Raw genomic sequence first — 22073 nt, forward strand, 5'->3', positions numbered from 1 at the left:
GCTGCGTTCAGGTGCTTCCTGCGCACACACAGTGGATGTAGCTTGATGTGGTGCTGTGTTCAGGTGCATCCTGCGCACACACATTGGCTGTAGTTTGATGTGGTGCTGCGTTCAGGTGCATCCTGCGCGCACACAGTGGATGTAGTTTGATGTGGTGCTGCGTTCAGGTGCATCCTGCGCACACACAGTGGCTGTAGCTTGATGTGGTGCTGTGTTCAGGTGCATCCTGCGCACACACAGTGGCTGTAGTTTGATGTGGTGCTGCGTTCAGGTGCATCCTGCGCGCACACAGTGGATGTAGTTTGATGTGGTGCTGCGTTCAGGTGCATCCTGCGCACACACAGTGGCTGTAGCTTGATGTGGTGCTGCGTTCAGGTGCATCCTGCGCACACACAGTGGCTGTAGCTTGATGTGGTGCTGCGTTCAGGTGCATCCTGCGCGCACACAGTGGATGTAGTTTGATGTGGTGCTGCGTTCAGGTGCATCCTGCGCGCACACAGTGGCTGTAGCTTGATGTGGTGCTGTGTTCAGGTGCATCCTGCGCACACAGTGGCTGTAGTTTGATGTGGTGCTGCGTTCAGGTGCATCCTGCGCGCACACAGTGGCTGTAGCTTGATGTGGTGCTGCGTTCAGGTGCATCCTGCGCACACACAGTGGCTGTAGCTTGATGTGGTGCTGCGTTCAGGTGCATCCTGCGCACACACAGTGGCTGTAGCTTGATGTGGTGCTGCGTTCAGGTGCATCCTGCGCACACACAGTGGCTGTAGCTTGATGTGGTGCTGCGTTCAGGTGCATCCTGCGCACACACAGTGGCTGTAGCTTGATGTGGTGCTGCGTTCAGGTGCATCCTGCGCGCACACAGTGGATGTAGTTTGATGTGGTGCTGCGTTCAGGTGCATCCTGCGCACACACAGTGGATGTAGTTTGATGTGGTGCTGCGTTCAGGTGCATCCTGCGCACACACAGACATCTCCAGGGTTTGGGGCTGTTGCCAGGTTCCTGATCTTCATCCCGGTCCTCAGAAACACAGGAATTCACTATGTGTTTCTGAGAAGACTTTAATCCAGTTTAATCTGATCCAGGAACAGTCGTTACATAAACCTGATCTGAGCGAACGCAGCGCACGCTCACCTGAGCTCACCTGAACTCACCTGTGGGACCGTCAGCTGGAAACGGAACCGATCCGCCGGGTCCTGCTGCCACAGCAGGGCTCTGCTGTGACTCATAAGAGCAACATCAGGCGCTCAGAGGCAGTGCTCTGACGTGCTGGCTGTGCACGTGCACGTGCTCGCTGTGCACGTGCACGTGCTCGCTGTGCACGTGCACGTGCGTGCGTGTGGGATTACTGGTGCAGGTATTTAAGCTCACAGCCTCAGCGTGTGAACACACAACATGCAGCAGATCTACAGACACAGAGACGAACAGCTGGAGGTTTACACCACCGTCTTCTCCCCAAAAGGTGAGTCTCACACACCTGGACCCTCAGCTTTCTGTCTCTGGATTTAAAAACGTGAAGCTGACGATCAGCAGCTGCTGAAAGGTGACATCTAAACGTCCGGCACCGAGGTCCAAACCGATCATCTGCTGTTTGACCGTCAGCCTGTTCAGTCGAGTTAAAACCTGTTTTAGCAGAAAGTCCTGATCCAGAGTCCTGATCCGGCCTCATTTCTTTAGAACTTCCCTGAAACCTTTAAAGTGTCCTGATCAATAGTTCTGCAGCTTTCTGAAACCTTTAAAGTGTCCTGATCAACAGTTCTGCAGCTTTCTGAAACCTTTAAAGTGTCCTGATCAACAGTTCTGCAGCTTTCTGGAACCTTTAAAGTGTCCTGATCAACAGTTCTGCAGCTTTCTGAAACCTTTAAAGTGTCCTGATCAATAGTTCTGCAGCTTTCTGAAACCTTTAAAGTGTCCTGATCAATAGTTCTGCAGCTTTCTGAAACCTTTAAAGTGTCCTGATCAACAGTTCTGCAGCTTTCTGGAACCTTTAAAGTGTCCTGATCAACAGTTCTGCAGCTTTCTGAAACCTTTAAAGTGTCCTGATCAATAGTTCTGCAGCTTTATGAAACCTTTAAAGTGTCCTGATCAATAGTTCTGCAGCTTTCTGAAACCTTTAAAGTGTCCTGATCAATAGTTCTGCAGCTTTCTGTAACCTTTAAAGTGTCCTGATCAATAGTTCTGCAGCTTTCTGTAACCTTTAAAGTGTCCTGATCAACAGTTCTGCAGCTTTCTGGAACCTTTAAAGTGTCCTGATCAACAGTTCTGCAGCTTTCTGAAACCTTTAAAGTGTCCTGATCAATAGTTCTGCAGCTTTCTGAAACCTTTAAAGTGTCCTGATCAACAGTTCTGCAGCTTTCTGAAACCTTTAAAGTGTCCTGATCAACAGTTCTGCAGCTTTCTGGAACCTTTAAAGTGTCCTGATCAACAGTTCTGCAGCTTTCTGAAACCTTTAAAGTGTCCTGATCAATAGTTCTGCAGCTTTCTGAAACCTTTAAAGTGTCCTGATCAATAGTTCTGCAGCTTTCTGAAACCTTTAAAGTGTCCTGATCAACATTTCTGCAGCTTTCTGTAACCTTTAAAGTGTCCTGATCAATAGTTCTGCAGCTTTATGAAACCTTTAAAGTGTCCTGATCAATAGTTCTGCAGCTTTCTGAAACCTTTAAAGTGTCCTGATCAATAGTTCTGCAGCTTTCTGTAACCTTTAAAGTGTCCTGATCAATAGTTCTGCAGCTTTCTGAAACCTTTAAAGTGTCCTGATCAATAGTTCTGCAGCTTTCTGTAACCTTTAAAGTGTCCTGATCAATAGTTCTGCAGCTTTCTGAAACCTTTAAAGTGTCCTGATCAATAGTTCTGCAGCTTTCTGTAACCTTTAAAGTGTCCTGATCAATAGTTCTGCAGCTTTCTGTAACCTTTAAAGTGTCCTGATCAACAGTTCTGCAGCTTTCTGTAACCTTTAAAGTGTCCTGATCAACAGTTCTGCAGCTTTCTGAGACCTTTAAAGTGTCCTGATCAATAGTTCTGCAGCTTTCTGAAACCTTTAAAGTGTCCTGATCAACAGTTCTGCAGCTTTCTGAAACCTTTAAAGTGTCCTGATCAATAGTTCTGCAGCTTTCTGTAACCTTTAAAGTGTCCTGATCAATAGTTCTGCAGCTTTCTGAAACCTTTAAAGTGTCCTGATCAATAGTTCTGCAGCTTTCTGTAACCTTTAAAGTGTCCTGATCAATAGTTCTGCAGCTTTCTGAAACCTTTAAAGTGTCCTGATCAATAGTTCTGCAGCTTTCTGTAACCTTTAAAGTGTCCTGATCAATAGTTCTGCAGCTTTCTGTAACCTTTAAAGTGTCCTGATCAACAGTTCTGCAGCTTTCTGAGACCTTTAAAGTGTCCTGATCAATAGTTCTGCAGCTTCCTGTAACCTTTAAAGTGTCCTGATCAACAGTTCTGCAGCTTTCTGTAACCTTTAAAGTGTCCTGATCAATAGTTCTGCAGCTTTCTGTAACCTTTAAAGTGTCCTGATCAACAGTTCTGCAGCTTTCTGTAACCTTTAAAGTGTCCTGATCAACAGTTCTGCAGCTTTCTGGAACCTTTAAAGTGTCCTGATCAACAGTTCTGCAGCTTTCTGGAACCTTTAAAGTGTCCTGATCAACAGTTCTGCAGCTTTCTGTAACCTTTAAAGTGTCCTGATCAATAGTTCTGCAGCTTTCTGAAACCTTTAAAGTGTCCTGATCAATAGTTCTGCAGCTTTCTGAAACCTTTAAAGTGTCCTGATCAACATTTCTGCAGCTTTCTGAAGCCTTTAAAGTGTCCTGATCAATAGTTCTGCAGCTTTATGAAACCTTTAAAGTGTCCTGATCAATAGTTCTGCAGCTTTCTGTAACCTTTAAACTGTCCTGATCAATAGTTCTGCAGCTTTCTGAAACCTTTAAAGTGTCCTGATCAACAGTTCTGCAGCTTTCTGAAACCTTTAAAGTGTCCTGATCAATAGTTCTGCAGCTTTCTGAAACCTTTAAAGTGTCCTGATCAATAGTTCTGCAGCTTTCTGTAACCTTTAAAGTGTCCTGATCAATAGTTCTGCAGCTTTCTGAAACCTTTAAAGTGTCCTGATCAATAGTTCTGCAGCTTTCTGTAACCTTTAAAGTGTCCTGATCAATAGTTCTGCAGCTTTCTGAAACCTTTAAAGTGTCCTGATCAACAGTTCTGCAGCTTTCTGAAACCTTTAAAGTGTCCTGATCAATAGTTCTGCAGCTTTCTGTAACCTTTAAAGTGTCCTGATCAATAGTTCTGCAGCTTTCTGAAACCTTTAAAGTGTCCTGATCAACAGTTCTGCAGCTTTCTGTAACCTTTAAAGTGTCCTGATCAATAGTTCTGCAGCTTTCTGAAACCTTTAAAGTGTCCTGATCAATAGTTCTGCAGCTTTCTGAAACCTTTAAAGTGTCCTGATCAATAGTTCTGCAGCTTTCTGTAACCTTTAAAGTGTCCTGATCAATAGTTCTGCAGCTTTCTGTAACCTTTAAAGTGTCCTGATCAATAGTTCTGCAGCTTTCTGAAACCTTTAAAGTGTCCTGATCAATAGTTCTGCAGCTTTCTGAAACCTTTAAAGTGTCCTGATCAATAGTTCTGCAGCTTTCTGTAACCTTTAAAGTGTCCTGATCAATAGTTCTGCAGCTTTCTGAAACCTTTAAAGTGTCCTGATCAATAGTTCTGCAGCTTTCTGAAACCTTTAAAGTGTCCTGATCAATAGTTCTGCAGCTTTCTGTAACCTTTAAAGTGTCCTGATCAATAGTTCTGCAGCTTTCTGTAACCTTTAAAGTGTCCTGATCAACAGTTCTGCAGCTTTCTGTAACCTTTAAAGTGTCCTGATCAATAGTTCTGCAGCTTTCTGTAACCTTTAAAGTGTCCTGATCAATAGTTCTGCAGCTTTCTGTAACCTTTAAAGTGTCCTGATCAATAGTTCTGCAGCTTTCTGAAACCTTTAAAGTGTCCTGATCAATAGTTCTGCAGCTTTCTGAAACCTTTAAAGTGTCCTGATCAACAGTTCTGCAGCTTTCTGAAACCTTTAAAGTGTCCTGATCAATAGTTCTACAGCTTTCTGTAACCTTTAAAGTGTCCTGATCAATAGTTCTGCAGCTTTCTGAAACCTTTAAAGTGTCCTGATCAATAGTTCTGCAGCTTTCTGAAACCTTTAAAGTGTCCTGATCAACAGTTCTGCAGCTTTCTGAAACCTTTAAAGTGTCCTGATCAACAGTTCTGCAGCTTTCTGAAACCTTTAAAGTGTCCTGATCAACAGTTCTGCAGCTTTCTGAAACCTTTAAAGTGTCCTGATCAATAGTTCTACAGCTTTCTGTAACCTTTAAAGTGTCCTGATCAATAGTTCTGCAGCTTTCTGAAACCTTTAAAGTGTCCTGATCAATAGTTCTGCAGCTTTCTGAAACCTTTAAAGTGTCCTGATCAACAGTTCTGCAGCTTTCTGAAACCTTTAAAGTGTCCTGATCAACAGTTCTGCAGCTTTCTGAAACCTTTAAAGTGTCCTGATCAATAGTTCTGCAGCTTTCTGAAACCTTTAAAGTGTCCTGATCAATAGTTCTACAGCTTTCTGTAACCTTTAAAGTGTCCTGATCAATAGTTCTGCAGCTTTCTGAAACCTTTAAAGTGTCCTGATCAATAGTTCTGCAGCTTTCTGAAACCTTTAAAGTGTCCTGATCAACAGTTCTGCAGCTTTCTGAAACCTTTAAAGTGTCCTGATCAATAGTTCTGCAGCTTTCTGAAACCTTTAAAGTGTCCTGATCAATAGTTCTGCAGCTTTCTGAAACCTTTAAAGTGTCCTGATCAACAGTTCTGCAGCTTTCTGTAACCTTTAAAGTGTCCTGATCAATAGTTCTGCAGCTTTCTGTAACCTTTAAAGTGTCCTGATCAACAGTTCTGCAGCTTTCTGAAACCTTTAAAGTGTCCTGATCAATAGTTCTACAGCTTTCTGAAACCTTTAAAGTGTCCTGATCAATAGTTCTGCAGCTTTCTGAAACCTTTAAAGTGTCCTGATCAACAGTTCTGCAGCTTTCTGTAACCTTTAAAGTGTCCTGATCAATAGTTCTGCAGCTTTCTGTAACCTTTAAAGTGTCCTGATCAACAGTTCTGCAGCTTTCTGAAACCTTTAAAGTGTCCTGATCAACAGTTCTGCAGCTTTCTGAAACCTTTAAAGTGTCCTGATCAACAGTTCTGCAGCTTTCTGTAACCTTTAAAGTGTCCTGATCAACAGTTCTGCAGCTTTCTGAAACCTTTAAAGTGTCCTGATCAATAGTTCTGCAGCTTTCTGAAACCTTTAAAGTGTCCTGATCAACAGTTCTGCAGCTTTCTGAAACCTTTAAAGTGTCCTGATCAACAGTTCTGCAGCTTTCTGAAACCTTTAAAGTGTCCTGATCAATAGTTCTGCAGCTTTCTGTAACCTTTAAAGTGTCCTGATCAACAGTTCTGCAGCTTTCTGAAACCTTTAAAGTGTCCTGATCAATAGTTCTACAGCTTTCTGAAACCTTTAAAGTGTCCTGATCAATAGTTCTGCAGCTTTCTGAAACCTTTAAAGTGTCCTGATCAACAGTTCTGCAGCTTTCTGTAACCTTTAAAGTGTCCTGATCAATAGTTCTGCAGCTTTCTGTAACCTTTAAAGTGTCCTGATCAACAGTTCTGCAGCTTTCTGAAACCTTTAAAGTGTCCTGATCAACAGTTCTGCAGCTTTCTGAAACCTTTAAAGTGTCCTGATCAACAGTTCTGCAGCTTTCTGTAACCTTTAAAGTGTCCTGATCAACAGTTCTGCAGCTTTCTGAAACCTTTAAAGTGTCCTGATCAACAGTTCTGCAGCTTTCTGAAACCTTTAAAGTGTCCTGATCAACAGTTCTGCAGCTTTCTGAAACCTTTAAAGTGTCCTGATCAATAGTTCTGCAGCTTTCTGAAACCTTTAAAGTGTCCTGATCAACAGTTCTGCAGCTTTCTGAAACCTTTAAAGTGTCCTGATCAACAGTTCTGCAGCTTTCTGAAACCTTTAAAGTGTCCTGATCAACAGTTCTGCAGCTTTCTGAAACCTTTAAAGTGTCCTGATCAACAGTTCTGCAGCTTTCTGAAACCTTTAAAGTGTCCTGATCAACAGTTCTGCAGCTTTCTGTAACCTTTAAAGTGTCCTGATCAACAGTTCTGCAGCTTTCTGAAACCTTTAAAGTGTCCTGATCAACAGTTCTGCAGCTTTCTGTAACCTTTAAAGTGTCCTGATCAACAGTTCTGCAGCTTTCTGTAACCTTTAAAGTGTCCTGATCAACAGTTCTGCAGCTTTCTGAAACCTTTAAAGTGTCCTGATCAACAGTTCTGCAGCTTTCTGTAACCTTTAAAGTGTCCTGATCAACAGTTCTGCAGCTTTCTGAAACCTTTAAAGTGTCCTGATCAACAGTTCTGCAGCTTTCTGAAACCTTTAAAGTGTCCTGATCAACAGTTCTGCAGCTTTCTGAAACCTTTAAAGTGTCCTGATCAACAGTTCTGCAGCTTTCTGTAACCTTTAAAGTGTCCTGATCAACAGTTCTGCAGCTTTCTGAAACCTTTAAAGTGTCCTGATCAACAGTTCTGCAGCTTTCTGAAGCTCTTTCACAGTTTTTCTTTGGACATTTTCTGCTTTTTCCCTCATCTTCAGTCCTTGTTCCTGAGCATTTTCAGTGTTTTTTCTTTGTTCAGTCACTGAACTCTGACCTTTGAACCCTTCAGGCAGAAAAAAGGCTCCTAACTCAAGGGATGAACCAGTGTTGTGTCGACACAGAACAGACAACTTAGCAAAGAAGCCATTTTAAACTGGATCTTTAGGCACTTTGTTACCAGCAGCCTGTCACAAAGACACATCATTTGTTCCCATTTCTTTAGCTGCATCTATGAAAAACAGCAAAGAAAACACAGTTTGACAGACAGAAAATAGGATTTCTGCAGCAACAAGGTGATTCCCAAAGAGCTATTAGCTGAAAACTTGGCATATCTCAGCATGGTGTGCAGTGTGTCCTTAAAACATTTGAGGAAACTGGACAAGTGGAGGACAAAAGAAGAAGTGTCAGGCCTAAATGAATCTGATCAGAACCGAAACTAAAGCTGGTTATAAAACAGTGATGGAGGACAGAGTCGGGTTAGACGCCCCACATTGATCACACAAAGAGCCAATAATCAGTTCCACAACATCTGGTCCAAATGATCAGGACCAGGGAGGATTCTGGGAGTTGTGTTACCACGGTGACGTCCAGCTCATCAGAACCAGTCCCATCACAGATCTTACAGCAGCCCCAGTTTCTGGAAGTTAGAGGATAAAGTTAAACAGACGGTGTTTGAGGAAAAACATCAGACTGGAGACAGAGACAGAAATGTCTCTGAGGTTATTTCAGTCAAAGGAGGAAATGGACCAGAAGGTGTTCTGAGATACACTTTCTTTGTTGACTTCTGTCTTAAAAGCTTCCATATTCAGTAAAACTCCTTCTTCCTGTTCCTGGGAGCATATATCAGGGCGTCTGAAGTGTAAAACTCCTTCTTCCTGCTCCTGGGAGCAGATATCAGGGCGTCTGGAGTCACCAGCAGCTGTAAAACTCCCCAAAAACACAACCCTGGGATTTATTTAGTTCCCTTTGTGTGAAAGTTCCTCATTTAACGAGCCGTTCTGATTTTTATTTCTAAAGTACGTCACTCCTTAAGTTGGCTCCGCCTCCTCTGCTAAGCCCCGCCCACTCACCCTGCTGGACGGATGAAGCCAGCTTCTGGTGGAAATGTTCTGCTGTCAGCTGCACTGAGGAGCATGCATCTTCCATCCAGCAGCAGCCTCAGAGGATATAAGAGCCCAGTGGATAAACTATATCTGAGGCTAATGTTCCAGCAGAGTTAGCTAAAGACTGTGAATGTGCAGCAAACACTTTTCATCCCACTGTTTTAACAACTTGGTCCAGTTCAATGCTGGACTGAAGGAACTGAGCCACAAAGAGGATCAGTTCCAACTCTCAGAGCCTGAACTTCAGAGCAGGGAAATGGAAGAATCTGAGAAATAACTCCTCATGGTTTATTTACTGATTTATTTCTTCCTTTAGCAGCAGCTAACGCTAACAGCTTAGCTAATGAAATAACTCCTCATGGTTTATTTACTGATTTATTTCTTCCTTTAGCAGCAGCTAACGCTAACAGCTTAGCTAATGAAATAACTCCTCATGGTTTATTTACTGATTTATTTCTTCCTTTAGCAGCAGTTAACGCTAACAGCTTAGCTAATGAAGATGACGTACACCAACTTCTAAGGAGTTTACTGCTGTTCCTTTCTGAAAGATGAACATTATTGTTCCCACATTACTTTGTTAGCTGAAGCTTTCTAGCTGAACGGTTCCGTTCTGTAACTCAGACAACCTGCAGCTGTGTTTAAGGTGTGTTTCCAACACAACACCGGTCCTCTCCTCACTCTCGGTGTGTTAGCGTTACATTATCGGCATGTTTCTGATAAAGATGGAGGTCTCCAGGTACAACTGTTTAATGAGGTTAATATATCCAAAATGTTTTAACGCAGTAATTAACGGTTCACATGCATTACTACGAGTTACGCTGTGCACATCTCCGGCTTGGTCCATCACTGTGGATGAGAAAGCATTGTTTGCTAGCATCTGCTGCTAACTTACAGCTAACTGCTAACTTACATCTAACTGCTAACTTACAGCTAACTGCTAACTCACAGCTAACTGCTAACTCACAGCTAACTGCTAACTTACAGCTAACTGCTAACTCACAGCTAACTGCTAACTCACAGCTAACTGCTAACCTGTTTCCCTCTGGGATCAGTAACTATCTGTAGCTATAGAGCTGGAGTGTTTCTGACTGCAGGAACAGCTTCATTCTGTCTGTGTTTCTGCATTAAATCACTCAGCAGGTGTGTTGATGACAGGTAAAGTATGGAAACACACCTGAACTCTCCACAGCAGCATGACGGCGTGTCCTCAGCCAGCGGACAGACAGACAGAAACTAACCCTTCACCAACGTCCTGTTGAAGCCTTTCTGAGCTCTTTGACTTCAAACTGATTTAATTCCATGGTTCTGGCAGAAAGTCGCTTTCCTCGCTTAAGTCTCCATCCCCTAAAAACAGACAGTTAACAGTTAACAATCAATAAGATTGATTATTAATAATAGTAATAATAATAAAATTGGCAGAATATCACTTTTGAAAATCTTTAACTGGAATAAAATGTAAACAGATTTGAAATTATGATAAATTTGTGTTAGAATTTCAATCAAGTATTTTACTCTTTGTTGGTTAAATTAAAACTTTAAACAAAGTTTAGTTCCTGCTCAGTTCACACAGATGTGTGTCTACACATCATCACACACACACCAATACCTGATCAGAGTATTGATTAATGCTTTTTAACCCCAACTTTTCAACAGTCTGCAGGACGAGGACGAGGCATGTGGAGGCAGAGAAGGTAAGATCTGACCACCACCACACACCTGGACACGCCTTCATTTCACCTGAGAACATGTCTCTGATCCTGTTTCAGGGTCCTTTAATCCCTGCAGAACCCTAACCCTGGACAAACAGATAACCTTTGACCCCTCCGTCCTGTCTGATTTTCCCAGCTGCAGCACTTTCAGTGAATACGTAGCATTTCAGCCTGGTTTTAGGCCCCTTCACAGCTCTGAATCTACTCTTTTAAGAGTTTTTCTATGATTTGATTTTAACTGTAGCTGCAGGAGACGCCTCCATCCTGGTGATTACTTTCTGTTTGTGCAGATGATGCACAGGTTCATGTTTGTCTGAATGATATTAAATGTGTGGATGAGCTAAAACTTCCTGGAGCTTAATGAAAGTAAGACTGAGGTTACAGAAATCCTGTTTTTCTCCACATGGATCCGTTTCCTTGTAATTTTCTCTCTTCTGTGAATAATCTTGGTATTTTTTAACAGAGCTTTTTGAAAAGTAGATTTCCTTAGTTTTCAGGTCCAGTTTATTCTCGCTAAGAGTTAAAGCCAAAGCAAAGGCTGAATCTTTCTGGTGTTTATTTCTTGTTGTCTTTGTTGTAGTTTTAATCTGTGAAGCGCTTTGGTTGGCTTTAAATGTGCTGTATGAATAAAGGTGAAACAAGTCACCTGAGAACATGTGTTCAGGTGAAGATTCCCCAAGTTTAAACATTCAGGAGCAGCTCAGACAAAGTATTTTACGTATGAAGTGTTTCTGACTCTGTGGTCGTCAGCCGGTCCTCATAAAGACATGAAGACAAGTGTGTGTGTGTGAGTTAATCAGCGTTACATCAGTGTGACCTCTGACCTCTGAGTATTTACAGCCCGCTGAGCCGAGCAGATTACACACTGATGGATGGTCAGCCAATCAGCAGCAGCCTCCTCTTTATTCACCTGTTGATTCCAGCTTCCTTCAGATTTACCTGGAACAGCCCTGACCCTTAGTCACGGTTCAGTCCAGCCCACCTGTGGGATTAATGAATGGAGTTAAACGCTCATCTTTTATCACAAATCCCTAAACACATTTAGTCTGTTTATCCCCTCAGAGGATTTCATCAGGTCCATATCTGAGTGTTGATGAGTAACTCTGGACTGGGACCGGCAGGTGGTGGTGGCGAGGGTCCAGAATCGGTCCCGCTGGCCGAAGGAGCTGGACCTGAACCGGGGGGACCTGATCCAGGTTCTGTTTAAGGAGGACGAGGCCTGGTGGTTCGGGCGGCTGACTAACGGGGACGAGGGCTACTTCCCGGCGGCGTGCGTGGAGCCGCTGCAGGTAACGCGCTCCTGCTGCAGTTTCACCTCCACGGGTCGGCTCCTGTGAAAGATTAAAGCTTTTAAGAAGCTCTTCAAGGAGCTGAATGGGAACGAGGGCTGTCTAACAAGTCCAAAGGATTAACGCCTTGTCCTCAGTTCTGCTGGATTCTCACGTAACAGCTGAGCAGATGTGATGGAAAGTAAAAGCTGAGCTGAGTTTTCAGCGGTGAAAGCCTTAAGCCTCACCTGCACCCCATCAGTCTCTAAAACGTCTCACTTTTAAGGACTTTTTAAGTTTCAGTTCCTTAAAGAGTGTAAAACCGTCCCGTGTCAGAGAAGAAAGGGAAACTCGTTACTTTAATCAGCTCATTTACATGTGGTGACATCACTGATGACATCAGCGCCTTGGACTCCACAACTTGTCGTGAACATTGGATTTTGAACACATTTCCAGTTTTATTTAGCTTCTGTCATACTTTTTTAGTTCATGTTCAGAACCATGAACAAACTTTAAATGGACTGAGGTTGGACAGCATGTCACCGCCACGCCACAGTGAACGCACGCCGATGGGCGGCGCCCGGCCTCCAGTCAGCCTTTACTCAGTCTCAGAGATTTAAACCTCTTTAAAGTGTAGATAAAAAACGCAGCTTGTGTTTGGTCTCAGTTTTCGTTTCAGTGGAATGTGTCACGTGTTCATCCGAGGCCTGAGTCTAACACCGGGTTAAAAGCCTTTAGAGATAAAATGTCTGCCCTCTCTTTGTCTTTATCTGGTGGTTACATGGGATGTCTCCAAGGCTAAAAAGTGATCTGAGGTGTAAAATCCACCATAACAGCAACCTCAGGTGATGAAGCTAATCATTCACTCAGTGAACAGATCGGACTGACCTGAGGGCTTTGTTTTCCTGAGTCTCCCTGATGGGAACAGAAATAAACTGACCTGCGGTGATGTAACTCTGCGTTCGCCTTGCAGGGCACAGAGTCCAACAGAGCCACGCCCACATTACTGAGGAGGGGGTCGGTGCCGGTCATGGTGCAGAAAGGAGGCGCCCCCTGTGGCTGCACCAGGTAACTACAACAAGTATTCACCCCCACGGTTTTATTTCTATTGTTCTATTACAATCTGTCATTAAAATCTAAATATTTTAGGACTTTAAGCGATAAAATATACTAAACTGCTGATGTTCAATTAAAAGAAAAAAATATTCAGGTATATATTCTTAAAAACTGAGAAGCAGTATGTAAAAATGTTTCATCCCCTTTGATCTGAAGCTCTAAATGTTGAGCTGCATGACTGTTCAGTTCAGTCCACCTGTGTGCAGTGCAAGTGTCACCTGATCTCAGCATGGATACACCTGCAGGTCACCTGATCTCAGCATGGATACACCTGCAGGTCACCTGATCTCAGCATGGATACACCTGCAGGTCACCTGATCTCAGCATGGATACACCTGCAGGTCACCTGATCTCAGCGTGGATACACCTGCAGGTCACCTGATCTCAGCGTGGATACACCTGCAGGTCACCTGATCTCAGCATGGATGCACCTGCAGGTCACCTGATCTCAGCATGGATACACCTGCAGGTCACCTGATCTCAGCATGGATACACCTGCAGGTCACCTGATCTCAGCATGGATACACCTGCAGGTCACCTGATCTCAGCATGGATACACCTGCAGGTCACCTGATCTCAGCATGGATGCACCTGCAGGTCACCTGATCTCAGCATGGATGCACCTGCAGGTCACCTGATCTCAGCATGGATACACCTGCAGGTCACCTGATCTCAGCATGGATACACCTGCAGGTCACCTGATCTCAGCATGGATACACCTGCAGGTCACCTGATCTCAGCATGGATACACCTGCAGGTCACCTGATCTCAGCATGGATACACCTGCAGGTCACCTGATCTCAGCATGGATGCACCTGCAGGTCACCTGATCTCAGCATGGATACACCTGCAGGTCACCTGATCTCAGCATGGATACACCTGCAGGTCACCTGATCTCAGCATGGATGCACCTGCAGGTCACCTGATCTCAGCATGGATGCACCTGCAGGTCACCTGATCTCAGCATGGATACACCTGCAGGTCACCTGATCTCAGCATGGATACACCTGCAGGTCACCTGATCTCAGCATGGATACACCTGCAGGTCACCTGATCTCAGCATGGATACACCTGCAGGTCACCTGATCTCAGCATGGATGCACCTGCAGGTCACCTGATCTCAGCATGGCTACACCTGCAGGTCACCTGATCTCAGCATGGATGCACCTGCAGGTCACCTGATCTCAGCATGGATACACCTGCAGGTCACCTGATCTCAGCATGGATGCACCTGCAGCCTGACCGAGCAGCACCAAGGCGAAAGAGCTCTGCAGACTTGGAGCTGGGTTATGATATCACATCTAATACTTAGAGAGCCACAGCCTGGAGGGCCACTTTACCATGTACTCCTCACAGATGAGCTTTATCTAAGAGTGACGAGAGCGTTGATTAAAAACGAAAGAAAGAAAAACAAAACATATAAAAGTACATTTACAGTTCAGCATAAGTCATCCTGAGAGTAAATCTGAAGCTCCCCCATAGAAGAAAACAGCCCAACAAAGAGGTGGTGGCAGCATCATGCTGTGGGAGGATGGATGGAGATAAATAAAGCTGTGAGTGGGACGGAGGTTCAGTGGGACGATGACCCTCAGCTTTCTGACATCTTTTCCTCTTTGGCTCCCCCTACAGTTGTAACACCACCGAAACCCTGTTCACACCAGAGATGGGGACTCGAGTCGAGTCGCACAAAAAGACTGGAGACTTGGCTTCAGACTTACCCTCAAAAGACTGGAGACTTGACTTCAGACTTACTCTCAAAAGACTGGAGACTTGACTTCAGACTTACCCTCAAAAGACTGGAGACTTGGCTTCAGACTTACCCTCAAAAGACTGGAGACTTGGCTTCAGACTTACCCTCAAAAGACTGGAGACTTGGCTTCAGACTTACCCTCAAAAGACTGGAGACTTGGCTTCAGACTTACCCTCAAAAGACTGGAGACTTGACTTCAGACTTGCCCTCAAAAGACTGGAGACTTGGCTTCAGACTTACCCTCAAAAGACTGGAGACTTGACTTCAGACTTACCCTCAAAAGACTGGAGACTTGGCTTCAGACTTACCCTCAAAAGACTGGAGACTTGGCTTCAGACTTACCCTCAAAAGACGGGAGACTTGGCTTGGACTCGAGTTCTGGGACTTGTAAACAATCTTCATTTCATGAAATTATTGTTTCTGATCTTTATTACATTCATTCTGATGGCAGGCTGAGCGCAACACAGCCTCACGCATGAGTACAGCCACTGCATCAAAACTACTGTAACCATGGCAACGTCAAGCTCATCTGGTTCTGTGGCACATGTTGTCACATTTGGTTATAAAGACAGCTGGCACCCAGACAGCAAAGAGTGTGGTATCAGGATAAGTGACTCCGTCCACCGCCATCAGGCACCTGAAAACGCTCACGGACGGGTCGGTCTGTGATGAGAAAGGGAAACTAATCAGACAGCGCTGTAAACTATCATGGCTTCACTGTTCACTACACAGGCTGCTGATTTATCTGGGAAGGACTTGAGTTAAGAAGCCGAGGTTAACAGTTACCAGATTAATTGCTGAGCCAAGTCTTCGTGGATTTAGCTTAACGGTAATCTAATTGCTGTTTTAAAATAGCCTACTTTTACAATTTCAGGGACACCTGATCGGCACTGTCAAAAAACTATTGTGCATGAGAAGTTCAGGCTCCACAGCCAGTTATTAATATGCCTGTTAATGTGTCCTGTGGTGCACAGCAAGCACACAGATTTCCAATTATATACTTCAAACAAGCTTTTGTGGCATTTCTCCACATTGGATTGAATAGCCCTCCACCTGCAGCGCATAATGAGATGACATATGTTGATAAAACAGCACATGCTTTCAGTCCATAACATACAGCAATGCAGTCTTACCTGCACCAAATGGTATATGTTCAATGATGGAATGATCATTTCGGTCATTTGGGACTTGACTTGGAAAAAATGACTTGTGAACATGTCTGGTGCGCACCTGAACCTATTGTCCTGTTCTCAAGGCTGACAAAGACATCTCCAGAGGCCACCAAAATATCAAGAGAAAGTGTAGAGTAACGTTAAAGTTCAGTCACTTTACAGTTAGGGACAGGGGTGACCCTGAGTGGGGGGGGGGCACACATCATCAACGCCACCTGATTACATCAGAAGCTAAACGTTCCCTTTTCCACCACATTCGGATCCACAGGAAGGTCCTGATGGAAACAAACTCAGCAGAACGGGTTCTAAGAACTGCGACTGGTTCCTCTTCAGAACAAAAAGTGACAGCTGATGTTCACAGAGACAGATTCATTTCTACTTCCTCCTCACAGACCAGCAGAAGCAGCGGCTCCCTTCATGTCAACTTCACTGACAGAACCCAGCAATTAAAACCGGGTCAGAACCAGAGAGCGGATCGGTTATTACCGAGTTGAAGGAGCGTTTTTTAAGCCGCAGTGTTGAGACGTTCAGACGAACAGAACCAGGCTTGGGGGCTCTCTGAAGTACTGACTTTGTGGGGGTTAAAGGTTAAAAACAGGTTTAGAAGTTTAGAACCTGTTTAGAACCTTTAGTTCAGATTATTTCAACATTACCAGATGATGTTCTGACTCGGCTCTGTGTCGTTGCAGTGGTCGCAGCTCTCCAAAGCTGCTCAGGCAAAACAGCATCCAGCGCCAGCTGGAGCCCAACGGGCCCTCAGCCAGCGCGGGGTCCAGACCCCCTGCGGCTCCTCGGCGCTCCCCCAGCCTCCTCCACCGGGTTCTGACCAAGTCCAGGAGAAAGAGCTGCCCCCAGCTGCCCCACCACCGCCTTGACACCTGCTCCGAGAACACCGGCTTCCAGCCAGACTAGCCCAGATCCTGCTGGTCCACATTGGGTTCTGGCACAAGTGCAGATTTTAGATTCTTGTTTTTTTTGTTTTCTCCTAATTCTGAAACGACCTTTGACCCTTCAAACCGCCCCAGAGACGTCACTGAGGGGAAATCTGGATCCACAGCAGATTATAGTCTGACCCACGGAGGTTCTGTCAAAGTCCAAGTCTCGGACAGCACAGCAAAATCAGACCAGGAAGGTTCTGCTCCAGTTCCTGTGATCCTGTCCCAGTCCTGGTTCTGGAGGACACGTTCCTGGGTCTGAGTCCACAAAGGCCCATCCAGGGCGGGCTCAGAGCGTCGGGGGTCCGAATTAACAAGTTCTACCTGCTGTCCACCGGGTCACGTCTTAAAACACTGAAGAACCGAGTTCCTGAGGACTCGTCCACATCATTCCAGGGTTCCAGATGATCCGGACTTTAAAAAGAGTACAAACATCTAAATATTCCTGTTGTGAAGTTTGTAATTTTATTCTCTGCAGCGCATAAAAAGCACCGAACCAACATCACGTGTTTTATTACGCTGGTTCCTCAGGAACCCACACCACAGAACTCCTCTGCTGCAGTTCTGGGAGCTCAGGTCCGGGGTTTACAGAACCGATATGTGTGGAAGGTGTAGTTTGGACATTTAGATTTTATTCTTGAACATCCAGACTCCATACGTTCAGGGCAGTATGTTCAGACTGAACTGGATCAGAACCAGACTCTGAGTCAGTCACCTCAGAATCATTATATAAAGAAGTTCTGCAAAACATCACCAGAGCTCCAGGTTTTCATCCAAATCTTTAATTTCACAATAAAAGCTTGTTCCACTGACAGATGAAACTTTCCTCAAGTTCCTGCAGATGTTTATGTGCAAAACAACAGAAATAACGTCCAGAGCAGGTGGAGATGCATTCAGTCATAAAACAGTTGTGATAAAAACAGTAAAATGATCGGTTCCGATCCAAAGTGAAACAGATATAAAGTGTCTGTGTGTTCAGTTTCCATGCCTAAAAATAAAGCGTGTTCCTGTCCTCAGACGGTCTCAGGAACAGCTGCAGAGGAAACACTGAGGTGCGTTCGGTTTATCCAGCAGCAACATTTACAGAAAGAAATCACACCAGTTACAGTCGGTCAGAGAGTAAAATGTGATAAAAATCAGCCAAACATTAAAAAGCTTAAAAACAGGACTGCTAAAGAAATCAATAAAACATCAGAGTGAACTGATGAGCTGCAGCAGCCCCGAGTCATCTGTCAGGGCAGGAAGTGCTGAGTCATGATGGGCGAGGCGACTCAGCAGACTGAGGGTGAAGGAGGAGAGGCGGCCAATCACAGGGAGGTTCACCTGCAACACATCATGAACACCAGTCAGCTTTCTAACAACTCTCATCACACCTGATCACACCTGGTTACACCTGATCACACCTGATCACACCTGGTTACACCTGATCACACCTGATCACACCTGTTACACCTGATCACACCTGATCACACCTGTTACACCTGATCACACCTGTTACACCTGATCACATCTGATCACACCTGTTACACCTGATCACACCTGTTACACCTTTTATACCTGATCACACCTGTTACACCTGTTACACCTGATCACACCTGATCACAGCTGTTACACCTGATCACACCTGATCACAGCTGTTACACCTGATCACACCTGTTACACCTGATCACACCTGTTACACCTGATCACACCTGATCACACCTGTTACACCTGATCACACCTGATCACACCTGTTACACCCGATCACACCCGATCACACCTGTTACACCTGATCACACCTGTTACACCTGATCACACCTGTTACACCTTTTATACCTGATCACACCTGATCACACCTGATCACACCTGTTACACCTGATCACACCTGTTACACCTGATCACACCTGATCACACCTGTTACACCTGATCACACCTGTTACACCTGATCACACCTGTTACACCTGATCACACCTGATCACACCTGTTACACCTGTTACACCTGATCACACCTGATCACACCTGATCACACCTGTTACACCTGATCACACCTGTTACACCTGATCACACCTGTTACACCTTTTATACCTGATCACACCTGATCACACCTGTTACACCTGATCACACCTGTTACACCTGATCACACCTGATCACACCTGTTACACCTGATCACACCTGTTACACCTTTTATACCTGATCACACCTGATCACACCTGTTACACCTGATCACACCTGTTACACCTGATCACACCTGATCACACCTGTTACACCTGATCACACCTGTTACACCTGATCACACCTGTTACACCTGATCACACCTGTTACACCTGATCACACCTGATCACACCTGTTACACCTGATCACACCTGTTACACCTGATCACACCTGATCACACCTGATCACACCTGTTACACCTGATCACAGCTGATCACACCTGTTACACCTGATCACACCTGATCACACCTGTTACACCTGATCACACCTGTTACACCTGATCACACCTGTTACACCTGATCACACCTGATCACACCTGTTACACCTGATCACACCTGTTACACCTGATCACACCTGTTACACCTGATCACACCTGTTACACCTGATCACACCTGATCACACCTGTTACACCTGATCACACCTGTTACACCTGATCACACCTGATCACACCTGTTACACCTGATCACACCTGATCACACCTGTTACACCTGATCACACCTGTTACACCTGATCACACCTGATCACACCTGTTACACCTGATCACACCTGTTACACCTGATCACACCCGATCACACCTGTTACACCTGATCACACCTGTTACACCTGATCACACCTGTTACACCTGATCACACCTGTTACACCTGATCACACCTGTTACACCTTTTATACCTGATCACACCTGTTACACCTGATCACACCTGTTACACCTGATCACACCTTTTATACCTGATCACACCTGATCACACCTGTTACACCTGATCACACCTGTTACACCTGATCACACCTGTTACACCTGATCACACCTGATCACACCTGTTACACCTGTTACACCTGATCACACCTGATCACACCTGTTACACCTGATCACACCTGTTACACCTGATCACACCTGTTACACCTTTTATACCTGATCACACCTGATCACACCTGTTACACCTGATCACACCTGTTACACCTGATCACACCTGATCACACCTGTTACACCTGATCACACCTGTTACACCTGATCACACCTGTTACACCTGATCACACCTGTTACACCTGATCACACCTGATCACACCTGTTACACCTGATCACACCTGTTACACCTGATCACACCTGATCACACCTGATCACACCTGTTACACCTGATCACAGCTGATCACACCTGTTACACCTGATCACACCTGATCACACCTGTTACACCTGATCACACCTGTTACACCTGATCACACCTGTTACACCTGATCACACCTGATCACACCTGTTACACCTGATCACACCTGTTACACCTGATCACACCTGTTACACCTGATCACACCTGTTACACCTGATCACACCTGATCACACCTGTTACACCTGATCACACCTGTTACACCTGATCACACCTGATCACACCTGTTACACCTGATCACACCTGATCACACCTGTTACACCTGATCACACCTGTTACACCTGATCACACCTGATCACACCTGTTACACCTGATCACACCTGTTACACCTGATCACACCCGATCACACCTGTTACACCTGATCACACCTGTTACACCTGATCACACCTGTTACACCTGATCACACCTGTTACACCTGATCACACCTGTTACACCTTTTATACCTGATCACACCTGTTACACCTTTTATACCTGATCACACCTGTTACACCTTTTATACCTGATCACACCTGTTACACCCGATCACACCTTTTATACCTGATCACACCTGTTACACCCGATCACACCTGTTACACCTGATCACACCTGATCACACCTTTTATACCTGATCACACCTGTTACACCTTTTATACCTGATCACACCTGTTACACCCGATCACACCTTTTATACCTGATCACACCTGTTACACCCGATCACACCTTTTATACCTGATCACACCTGTTACACCCGATCACACCTTTTATACCTGATCACACCTGTTACACCCGATCACACCTTTTATACCTGATCACACCTGTTACACCTGATCACACCTGATCACACCTTTTATACCCGATCACACCGGATCACACCTGATCACACCTGTTACACCTTTTATACCTGATCACACCTGTTACACCTGATCACACCTGATCACACCTTTTATACCCGATCACACCGGATCACACCTGATCACACCTGTTACACCTGTTACACCTGATCACAGCTGTTACACCTGATCACACCTGTTACACCTGATCACACCTGATCACAGCTGTTACACCTGATCACACCTGTTACATCCGATCACACCTGATGACACCATTTACACCTGATCACATCTGATACACCTGATCACACTTGTTACACCCGATCACACCTGATCACACCTTTTATACCTGATCACACCTGATCACACCTGATCACACCTGTTACACCTGATCACACCTGTTACACCTGATCACACCTGATCACACCCGATCACACCTGATCACACCTGATCACAGCTGTTACACCTGATCACACCTGATCACACCTGATCACACCCGATCACACCTGTTACATCCGATCACACCTGATCACACCTGATCACAGCTGTTACACCTGATCACACCTGTTACACCTGATCACATCTGATACACCTGATCACACCATTTACACCTGATCACACCTGTTACACCTGATCACACCTGATCACAGCTGTTACACCTGATCACACCTGATCACACCTGATCACACCTGTTACACCTGATCACACCTGATCACACCTGATCACATCTGATCACACCTGTTACACCTGATCACACCTGTTACACCTGATCACACCTGATCACACCTGTTACACCTGATCACACCTGATCACACCTGTTACACCCGATCACACCTGTTACACCTGATCACACCTGATCACACCCGATCACACCTGATCACACCTGTTACACCTGATCACACCTGATCACACCCGATCACACCTGATCACACCTGTTACACCTGATCACACCTGATCACACCCGATCACACCTGATCACACCTGTTACACCTGATCACACCTGTTACACCCGATCACACCTGATCACACCTGATCACACCTGTTACACCTGATCACACCTGTTACACCTGATCACACCCGATCACACCCGATCACACCTGATCACACCCGATCACACCCGATCACACCTGATCACACCTGTTACACCTGATCACACCTGATCACACCTGTTACACCTGATCACACCTGTTACACCTGTTACACCCG

General features: G+C 45.0%; 1 protein-coding gene across 1 annotated transcript; it reads left to right on the plus strand.

Annotated features, from left to right (window-relative positions):
* The first annotated feature begins 1392 nt into the window (after positions 1-1392).
* On the plus strand, positions 1393-17134 carry LOC140269081 (uncharacterized). The gene is made up of 5 exons (XM_072364102.1): positions 1393-1459; positions 10418-10455; positions 11595-11762; positions 12715-12809; positions 16469-17134. The coding sequence occupies exons 1-5, from the start codon at positions 1393-1395 to the stop codon at positions 16689-16691; spliced, it is 591 nt and encodes a 196-aa protein (XP_072220203.1). The 3' UTR covers positions 16692-17134.
* The last annotated feature ends 4939 nt before the right edge of the window (positions 17135-22073 follow it).

The sequence above is a fragment of the Leuresthes tenuis genome, unplaced genomic scaffold (assembly GCF_036924035.1).
Source record: "Leuresthes tenuis unplaced genomic scaffold, fLeuTen1.0.hap1 SCAF_14, whole genome shotgun sequence".
NCBI lineage: Eukaryota > Metazoa > Chordata > Actinopteri > Atheriniformes > Atherinopsidae > Leuresthes > Leuresthes tenuis.

What these genes read in the sequence shown, in the direction of transcription:
- LOC140269081 (XM_072364102.1), top strand. Translation starts at nt 1,393, where the DNA reads ATGCAGCAGATCTACAGACACAGAGACGAACAGCTGGAGGTTTACACC. An exon ending in GGCATGTGGAGGCAGAGAAG is followed by an intron (nt 10,456 to 11,594) that starts GTAAGATCTGAC and finishes TGGGACCGGCAG; the next exon opens with GTGGTGGTGGCGAGGGTCCA. An exon ending in GCCCCCTGTGGCTGCACCAG is followed by an intron (nt 12,810 to 16,468) that starts GTAACTACAACA and finishes GTGTCGTTGCAG; the next exon opens with TGGTCGCAGCTCTCCAAAGC.